Source organism: Lactuca sativa, chromosome 4, assembly GCF_002870075.4.
Source record: "Lactuca sativa cultivar Salinas chromosome 4, Lsat_Salinas_v11, whole genome shotgun sequence".
NCBI lineage: Eukaryota > Viridiplantae > Streptophyta > Magnoliopsida > Asterales > Asteraceae > Lactuca > Lactuca sativa.
This window is the reverse complement of record NC_056626.2, coordinates 228,113,107-228,123,825: the sequence shown is the minus strand read 5'-3', so window position 1 is coordinate 228,123,825 and position 10,719 is coordinate 228,113,107. Positions and strand designations below refer to the sequence as shown.

Genomic DNA, 10,719 nt, shown 5'->3' with positions numbered 1-10,719 from the left:
TATGAGCATATCTACAATCCTATGTGATCATGCAACGTTAATTGCTTTGGATCTAAGTTTTTCTCTATTGAACATGCAAATTGAATACCAAAGCAATGAACCCTAGAGCTAGTATATACAATTTCGAAATTCACATATATATATATATATATATATATATATATATATATATATATATTAGGATTTGATGATTACCTCACTTGTTATATTGTAATAACAAGACAATCCTTGAAGTCCTTGACTCTTGAAAGTTTAGTGTTCCAAGTGTTGCACCTCTAATGGAGTCACAAACACTCAATGCAAAGGATGGCTTGGAGAGATGCTAGAAATCGGTCGGGTTCTTCCAAAGACAAGAATGGCCGAAAATCCATGCATGAGGGTCTTTAAATAGTTGTGGTTGCTAGGGTTTTCAAGTAGAAACCCTAATTTCCTTGCTTAGGCCTTAAGCAGTCCATGGACCTCCATAATAGAAGCCTTGGACGAATTCTATAGGGCCTCCTATAGATTTCGTCCAGTCCTACCACAGGAGTCCATCAGCCTAACTTTGCAACTATCAGTGATTTGTAAAACCAGTCCCTCCATTATTAATCAGTTCCTTTAATCCCAAAATTAATATCAAATTAATTTATGATTAATTACTAATTAATAATATGATTTCCAAATAATATATTAATCTTATAATATATTAATAAAATCATTTTGAGTACCAATTTATTATTCATATAATAAATTCTACTCTCTCTCTCTCTCTCTCTCTCTCTCTCTCTCTCTTCACTAGCCATCATATCAAGTTGCATGAGTGAAGGCAACCCAAAAGGACCATGCTACAAATCAAATCAAGTACATACCAAATATAGTTATGGTCTTAGACATCTAATCTAATAGCATCCTCATCATGGGGCATTATATGATGCTCCATTCCCTTCTCAGATGCTCCATTTCCATCTTATGTGCTCCACTCATTCATATGTGCTATATTCCCTTCCTGATGCTCACATGTTCATTCAAGTGCTCCACTGAATTCGTAATGCTCCATTGAATCCAGATGCTCCATGAGAATGCTCCAAATGCTCAAGTCACATTTAACACTTGGCACAATGCTCACTTGTCAAAACAGAGTTGGTATTCACACACCAAATATAATAACTCATCCATATCGGATTCTGGATTAGTCACTACCTCCTTGCAAAACAAGTAATGGTCCAATAGTTAGTAGCCTTCCATGCATGTACATAAGCCCACCTACCCAAATAAGACACCAATAACTCATCCATATCGGATTCTGGATTAGTCACTACCTCCTTGCAAAACAAGTAATGGTCCAATAGTTAGTAGCCTTCCATGCATGTACATAAGCCCACCTACCCAAATAAGACACCTTGAAAAGTACTGCTCATGACGAGATAGGTTGTAGCCTAGCTATAATGTCCTAACCCAAGTTTGTTTCACATATTGTTGTGATCAGAGCATCGTATACATGATGATGCTAAGAAAACTAAAAAATAGGATCTTGTTCCATACATGATTTTCTTGTTCCCTATAAGATCTTCGTGTTCCGAACTAGATTTTCGAATTTTAGGCACGGGCTACTTGTTACAGACTAGTTCTAATTGTTCTTAAATATGAATTTAACTGCCAGAAAACCTAAATATCAATTACAACTACTTCTATGAAATATTGCCATAAAAAGTATACTACATTCCGGACTTGTTCTACATATTTCAGAAGTATTCTTCGTATTTTGGACAAGTTAAATCTCCAATATGCTCAAAAAAAAATTATTGTAAAGAAAATTTACCCACAACACTACATATCTTCATCATCATAAGTCATATTCTTCAAAAAAAAATCAAGAGTTTGAAATGTCTAAAATGCCATTATATATATATATATATATATATATATATATATATATATATATATATATATATATATATATATATAAACAAACAAAATAGATAATACAAGTATTTGATTATTAGATTTCACTAATTTCATTAAACAAATAAAACTATTAAAATGGACAGTAGTAGATGAAGTGATTTTCCATATCAACTGTTGCACATCTAAGTCCTCATGTTTTATGTTTTTTTTCCTTGACATTTCTCAGTAACAAATTTCAGGTTAAACTCGTTCATCTCTGCCATTACTCATCTCATCGTCTCTATCCTCAGCTTCCTTGTTAACATCCCACCCTCTCTGCTCACTGAAATAAAGCCTCTTCGTCGCGACCATCACACCCGTCTATTTCTCTCTCGTCTCTTATCGCCACCATTTTTATCATGCTGACACCTCAAATTAACATCAACATCCACGTCGTTGATAGGAAAGAAAATTGGAAAATCAGGAGTAGAAAATATTTTCCAACGACAAGATTATCCTCCAAACTTTTTTGTCAAGCTATTTGAAAGCAAATAAAATTGAGCTTGTAGTCACCTCATGTTCTTAAGGTTCTACAAGTCGACTGATAGTAATCAATGGTTTTACCTAGGTATGACATCCGGGTCAACCCGAACGGATTTTGGATTAAACGAGTCGAGTTAGTAGGTGTTTTTTCAAAAAAATAAATAAATAAATACTTGACCCTATTAAGGTTGAGATATTCTGGTTAGTCAGATTGAAATATGAAATAAAATACTGTTGGTGTATACAGCCCCAAATTCCACACCCACCCACACCACATATCAAAAGAACTAACACTAAATACATATTCAGCAAATAGAACTCATAGCTCATTGGTTCTGATTTTCAATGACAACAAAGAAACGATGTTACGATGATTTACATCAAAGAAGCTAACAAATTCTCATGAAATACATATTTCAGCGAGTAAACAAAAAAATCGAGAATGGGCATGGACAATTGAGAAATGTAGAGCTTTATCTGGGTAGGGACGTGGGTTACTGGAGTTTCACTATGCAAGATTAAATGGGGAGGGGTGGACGTGGATTTGAGAAAAGAAAAGAAAAAAAATATATTTAAGGGTTTCTTTTGTTATATGTCTAAGTCCAATACAATGTACCAAATGCTACTTAGATGGCCATTGTCACAATTTCAGAAATTCTTAAACTTTTATTTACTTCCACCAAAATTTGACTACATCACAAGTATCTTATGGAGATCATTGGTTAAGTGATGAATAAATTTTTAAATAGAAATATTTTTCAGCGTAAAAAGTATTGTATTTCCTTTATAATCAGCCAAAAGAAGTATTGTTGCACCTTTTCCAAGGCAAAAAAATATTTTCAAATGGTCATTATTTTTCTTCCAGCGACATTGATGCCAACCTTTTAAAAGAAAGGGAACAAGTATTTGAATTTGAAAATTAAAAAGGAACACAAATACGATGATATATATAAGCAAAAAGCAACGGAGGATAATATTTCTTGTAAAGTCAAAACAAGTAAAGTCACATATCACAAAATTGGTGGAGCAGTTAGAAGCTGCTGTCAGCTCTATAATAACCCAACAACATTTAAAGAAATAAAAAACCCTAATCTTCAAAATTATCATGTACACAGCCAGACAGACAGTTCTCTCTCTCTGTTTTTCCTTCCAGACACAGACAAAAGTATTTACAAACTACATTACCATAATAAAAGTAAACAAACCTTAAACTGCTCTTTCAATCTCCATCTCATCTAGTCTTCCACTGTCTCAATCTCCCCCATCATAATCCTGTTACTCACCACGTTAAAACCTAAAACCGCTGGGCTAACCTTCTTCCCTTTCTTCCCCTTCTTCTTCCCCCCTCCTCCTCCTCCTCCCGCCTTGCTGCCGCCATCTGCCGCTGCTACTGCTGCCGCCTTACCACCGCCGACCTCGGAATCCCAGAATCCATCGCTCCCGGAATTGACATCTCCGGTGGTTTTTTGGAAGGCGATTTCGAGAACGTCTGAAGGGAGGAGGTCTTTGTAGTTGAGGAACTTTTCGATGAATGCATGGTCTGGATCATATGACCCAAGATTCTCTTTCAGAAGTATCTCTGCTTCTGATCTCGATTGCTTCAGACAAAACTCCAGAAAACTTGTATCTGACAAATAGCAGAATAAAAAAAAATACATGTCAAATGAGCATATAATTTGAATTTTATTTCACAGAAACCTCGTCTCGGATTTTTACTTTTAAACACTAAAAAATCTAATTTTCTTTAATCATTAAGCAATGGGTATAGCAATAAAAACAATAAAGCTTTCATATTACAGCTACAAGTTCAGATTTTGCAATACCTTTGGATCCAAGAAGCCTGACACATTCATTTTTGCACCAATCTCTGAAGTCCATTGCCTCTGCAAAAACACAAGTAATAGCAATGTACTTTCACTTAGTTGTGTATTATAGTATCTTATTTCCATTCATTTTAAATTCTAATTACATTTTTATCATAATAAAGCCTATTTTTTTTAAAATATAAGCCATTTAAAGCATAGCACTCTCAATTAAACTTCAAAAATACACAATTATAGCTTTGAAAATTGCTTTGTATTTGGATGGCATTGCTATAGCTGGATAGATTAGGAGAACTGAAAGTAGCATGATCTATACTTTGAAAAAAAGATTTTAAACTTTTTTCTTGTGAGAAATCTACCGAAATATAGCTCTTGAAATGGCTATGCATTTACATGACATTGCTATAATCAGATAGGCTTTTCAAAGTAAGAGAAGCTTCAAGTGAAGTCAGTTTACCTGAATGTTTAGCCATCACATCTCTTTTCCCCTTCAATGAAGGAGATGAAGAAAGAGAAGCTTCAACAGGTCTTCCACTTCCAGACTTCTGTCGACTCATAGCCCCACCAGAAGTTCCTTTTCCAGGAGTGTTCTTAGCCCAACTCCCTTGATTTGCAAGTTGAGGAAAATCAGCCCTGTATCACAAACACAGACCAAAACCATCAAACACACTTCCACAAATCACAAACATATACAATAAAAGAAACCATACTTTTTAGCTTCTTGCTTCGGGTGATCCAAAGGACCCCAAAACAGATCATCATCAACTTTGTTCTTTGATTGAGTCCCACCATGTGAAGACATAATCTGGACAGGAGATGAAGCAGATGATGACCATGAAGGACCATTTTTAGTTTGAGCAGATGATGACACAGGTTTTTGCGTTGCCACATGTACTTGATGTTGTTGTTGTTGAACAGAAGAACCACCACCTTTTTTCTCTTGCTCTTTAAGAATGTCTCTTAATGAAGTATGCCTTGCAATCTTTCCTGAATCAGTAGACCAAGCTGGAGCAGGTGTAGGAGTTGCAGTCTCCCCTTTCCAGACAACAAAATCTCCAAATGAAGGACCTGAAGGGACAGCTGGCAACACCTCCTTCTCTTGACGTGAACTTTTCACTTTCTCATTTGGGCTTGAAATGGTGCTGATGTCAGCGACAGGAGACACAGACACTTTGGATACTGCAGCTGCTTTGGCTTTTGCAGACTTTTTTCGACTCTTTTTTGATTCTTTAGCCTCAATGAAGTTACCTTCTTCAATCGAATCAGATTGTACAGTAGTTGTAACTGATGCAGAGTTCTTTTCACTAGTTTTTACTTCAGTTAAAAGTTCATGCAACTGGCTCTTGTTGTTTTGATTTTGGGAAGCCTCAGAAGTGGCCCAATCTTTCTTGTTTTCTGTAAGTTTGTGGTCTGAATTGGCAACAAAACCAGACCAAGGGCTGGATATGTTCATTGACCCTAAAGATGTTGACATATCAGAAACAGCCATCTCTGCTTGGGCTTGGGCCTGAGCTTGGGCCTGGGCCTGGGCCCGGCGTTGCTCTTCTTGTTGAATTTCTAACAGTGACTTTGGTTTAAAACCAGGAGCAGGCTTCCATGCACGTTGAATATGAACTTGTTGTGTGTTGTTATCTTGAGGGATTTGGTTAACATTACTAGACATAGATACAGGCTCTTCCATGGCTACTCTAGATTTGGTCTCTTCTACTTGAGATGTTTCCATTTCGACCTCGTTGACTTTGGTCAAATCAGTTTCAGGTTCCTTTGGCTGCTGCTGTTGGGGTTTAGATACTGTTTTAGCCATGTCAGACGATTGTGACTTTGAAGACTTCTGTTTCTTTGACTTCTTTTCAGTGGCTTTTTTCACAGTTTCAACAGGCTTTACTTCTTTCACAACACTGGACTCATTAGTAGATGGTTTCTGGACCTTTGGTGCCTCCGTGACAGCTGGCATCACCTCCACATTATCAACAAATTCAGTCTCTAAAACTTCATTTTTCACAGCAACCAGAGGGTCAGAAATCAAAGCAACATTTTCATCTGTTCTTGAATCAATCATCAATGGCTGATCCTGTTCCTGTACATCAGGTTCCTTCTGGTGAACAATCTCATCTCCAACAACCTTTTGTTCCACTCTGTTGTCAATAAACTGATGTGGCAAATGAATAGAATCTTCAAGACCTGGGGTGGGAACAAATTGAGCCATATGAGGAGTGTTAGTATTAAGCCCTTGATGCTGTGATCCCATCTGTAACACCTCATGTGGAGGAGCAAATCCAACAGACTGCTGTTGTTGCTCACCAAAACGTTGCAGAGATTGTTGCTCTATGAGGACTTGGGACAGCAGTTGTTGTCTCATAATCTGCTGTTGTTGTTGCTGAAGCTGTTCCTGTTTCTGTTGTTGTTGTTTAAGTAACAGGTACTCATCCAATACAGACAACTGTGGTGTAGGGATTTGAGGTTTTATCTGTGACATGTGTTGTTGTTGTAATAAGCTTAAGATTTGATCATGAGGAAGGCCAGAAGCTAGAAGCTTTTCAGGTGTTAGTGGACCCAGTGAGGGTAGATTCTGTCCTTGCAGCCTCTGGTGGGCCCCGAATGGTGTCTGAAGAGGGAAATGTTTACCCTGAAGTGGGTCCAACCCGGTTTGAACAGGGAAGTTTGACCAGTTACTCACCCCACTGTTTGCAGCAGAGTTTGACCTTTCAGATAAGCCTTGAAGAATAGACATGAACTCTGGATTTGGAGGATTTTGAGGTAAAACTGAAGGATCTTGAAGAATGTCAGATTTAGGGGGCCCAGACCAAAGAGAGTAAGGACTAGACATAGATTTTTGCCTTTCAAGTTGCATCAATTTTGCAATTTCCATAGCTGGAATCGAACCAGGGTTCCCAAAATACCCCTGCATACCTTCAGAAAGCCCAAATTTCTCCAATGAGCCACCACTACCAGACATGAGAGACTCAATGAATCTATTCTCAGCTTCTGTGGTTGACCCATGTTGAAACCTTGGATCATTTTTCATCATAGCATTAGGATTTGGAATACTGGATTCATCATTGATTTCACTTTTAGCAGCAGTAAATCCAGGTGGAGGTCTGGCTTTTGCACGAAGGTGAGGCATGACATCACCAAGTAAAGCAAAAGGTGAGTCATTTGGTGCATTTGCAAGACGTACTTGCAAATCAATCCCAAAATATCCAGCCTCAAACCATCCAATAATATCAATTCCCGTAAAAGGACCTTGAATTGAACCTTGTGGATCTTTATAAAAAAGAACCAAATCTTCAGGTGATGGCTGTGATTGTGAAAGTATCCTTGCTTCATGCTCCCTATCCATAGTGTTTCCAGATTGTTGCCTTTTGATACCTGGATTTGTAACATTTGAAACATTTGAAACATTTGTGACATTTGTTAAACTGCTACTCCATTCATTGGAAGTATTCGGTTGTGCACGTTGCCCCATGGATAAAGATCTCCAGTTTGCCCCAGAGTTAGCTGAGGTTCCTATTGCTGCAGATAACAAAATGATTCTTGATATAAAAACAGAAACACCCACCATTAAATTTTTTAAAGAAACTGTAGATAATGTATATATACCTTCATTTTTGGATTTGTAATCTATAAAAGACTGGCGATCTTCCATGAGATTAGGTTTGAAATTGGTCTCATATGAGTGCCCTTGTTTCTCATGAGATAAGCCCTCCACATAATCCGAATAATTGTCAGAAGCAAGTGGTAGATCTTCTCTACTCCCTGCTCAAAAAAAAACACATTCAACAAACTCACTAATAGTGATTAATGCTTGACTATTAAATTCACAATTTTTGATAAAGAAATGTTCAAAGTACCAAGTTTGGTTCTTCTTGACTGTGTATCAACCATGTTAACCCCAGATGATCCATCTTTAGTAATTTGAGGAGCACCACTACTTAAAATGTCCCCTTTGTCAATCCCCTTCATTATAAACTGCCATAAAAAAAACATATTAATTTCAAGTTTTACCAATACTAGTCCCATATGAAGATTAAAGATTAACATAACAGAGAGTGATAAAAGTTACCAATTCTTCAGGGGTAGGTGAAACAAGTGCAAGAGGCTCCAAAGGTTCCTCCTGTGTAAGTGAAGGCACATCCAACATCCTTTCACCACCTTTCATATTAGTTATCTTGTACACATCAAGCAGCTTTGACCTGCTATACCTCATAGGAGATGTATTATCACCACCCATGTCAGGAAAAGATCCTAAAGGCTGCAAATGAGTGGAACTGGAACTATTATTCATAGGGTGGGTCCCACCCCTTCCTCGGCCAATAGAAAATGTGGAATTAGGATTCTCCCCACGACCCCGACCATGAACAAACATAGAAGTCTGCTTGTTTACCCCTGGAGTTTGCTGATGTGGCGGCTCTGCTCTTCCTCTAGGCCTCCATGGTCGAGGGTGGTCACCACCCTCATGGGACACCTGGACATCATGATCTTTTCCAGATTCTGTCCACTTGTCACGTGTGACATCAGCATCCTTGTCATCAGGGCCCCATCGGGTGTTCCATTTGCTCTCACGTGCATCTTTGTTTCCAGTATCACCCCATTTCTCAGAAGGTGCACGTCTGGATTCGCCATAGTGTTGTTTTCCTGGTGTTATGTTGTTATCTGTTGTCCACCTGTCTGCCACCTTGCGGGTGTCCCCAAGCTCTTTTTCCCCCTCCCGCCACCTGTTATCCTTGCGGACAAAAGAATTTGTGTCTCTTTCCTCATCACGCCAACGTTCACGGCTTTCAAGAACAGAAGGCCTAAACACATCTTTTTTCTTCTGGGAATCATCGGTTCCAGGTGATTTCATGAAATCCAAACGGTTGGCAAATGGTGGAAAAGGACTGGTGGGGACCTCCTGTGTTAAAAACATAATAGATGAGTTTATAGACTATTCTCTATAGGGAAGAATCAGAAGGGAAAAAGAAAGAAAGAAGCTTTTTTAAAAGAAAGTGGAATGTCACACACCGAGGTTGGAGTTCCCATCTTGTTCTCCCCAGGTTTGGACAGGAGCCACTGTGGTGAAAGTGGAATAGAACTGTCAGACCCTTGGACATCTGCAGAATCAATAGCCAATGAATAATTAGCTCTAATGTAGCAAATTTCTTGGGTTAGGTGAGACATAGTCATAATAGAAGTCTAAGTGAAATGAGAAAAGGGTTTCTATTCTTCAAAAAAAGGATATAATTTGAGCAGCTGTGTCGCTAAAAAACAAAGATGACCAACATTGAAACACACATGACATGATTTGCAATCTTCAATCTACTAGAGTACATGCATGCACTAAAGAGACTCTGAATATGGACAATCCAAGAAGACACGAAATGAACAAGCAACAGCAGAAGCACGTTTTTAAATGTTTATTCTTTTTAAAACACGTCAATTTTATCAACCCCACTAACGAAATCAAGATCTCAAGTTCTCAACGCCAAAATGGGCCAACAAATAAAGCTCATCAATAACACTCGAGCATAAAGAATCACAAGTGCATATAATGCCGGATGACGCCATATAGGCCCTTTTTCCTAAACAACGAGTAGGGCAACACTCGTAAATTAAGCGCCGAAACTGAAGAAAAAATGTAAAAATGATGGCATACGAAATCGAAAGTCGAAACCTCATTCCTGGAATCAAAAGGATGATATTATATGATAAATAAAGGACTTTCTTCTGTCAGTCTCGGAATGGACTCGTAGCAAATGAATTAACTTCAGCGCAAATTAATCCATTTTGTGTTTCAAAACCCTAAAACTGCCACAGTAGGCGCAAATCGCAAATAGAACAAACTCAGTAGACGCTTCGTTCTCGACTAAATACATAACCTAAGAAACGAAAGAATAAGACGCGAAGGCGAATATATTTCGGCCACATTTGTTATGACGCATATCTGAAAGATTCAGCGGTAAAGGAAGCAGTCGTAGAAAAGAAAAACCAGTGCCTTCATGATTAACACATTCACCCAAGAAAGAAAACCGACAAATCTCTACAAGAAAAATAGGGTTTTAAGAAAGTCGAGGAAATTATAAAGTGATAAAGTTAAATTAGCGGAAGAAGTAGAAGTGTGTGGTTAATTGATTCACCTCTGGAGATCTGAGAGTTAGGGAGAGAAGAATCGAAGTCGGTCTTGCCGGCCATTGATGATCTGAGAGAGATTGAGAGCTCGGAGACGCCAAAGAGAAGAAGGGTTTTTTGACTGCGTAAAGGAAGGTGTAAGCGAGATAGACACGAATGCGGGGGATATATAGGAATGGGGTTAAGGGCAAACGGAGTGAAGATAAAATGAAATTTCATTTAATAAAATTGAAATCGCTAACAAATTCTTTTAGAACACCATATCTCTATAGATCTTCTCTTCCAAAAAAAAAAAATGAAAAGCTTTTTTTTTTTAAATGATCATTTGATAATTAACCAGTTGGACGATTCAGGTGTTTGCTTGTTAATTTAGTATGATAGTTGT

General features: G+C 37.9%; 1 protein-coding gene across 1 annotated transcript; it reads right to left on the bottom strand.

The window, feature by feature from the left end:
• Positions 1–3,356: 3,356 nt before the first annotated feature.
• LOC111890310 (protein ESSENTIAL FOR POTEXVIRUS ACCUMULATION 1) lies at positions 3,357–10,516 on the bottom strand. The gene is made up of 9 exons (XM_023886452.3): positions 10,343–10,516; positions 9,231–9,319; positions 8,293–9,120; positions 8,081–8,198; positions 7,830–7,985; positions 4,940–7,742; positions 4,687–4,862; positions 4,230–4,289; positions 3,357–4,033 (listed from the first exon to the last, which is right to left on the bottom strand). The coding sequence occupies exons 1-9, from the start codon at positions 10,395–10,397 to the stop codon at positions 3,642–3,644; spliced, it is 4,677 nt and encodes a 1,558-aa protein (XP_023742220.1). The 5' UTR covers positions 10,398–10,516; the 3' UTR covers positions 3,357–3,641.
• Between the last annotated feature and the right edge of the window lie 203 nt (positions 10,517–10,719).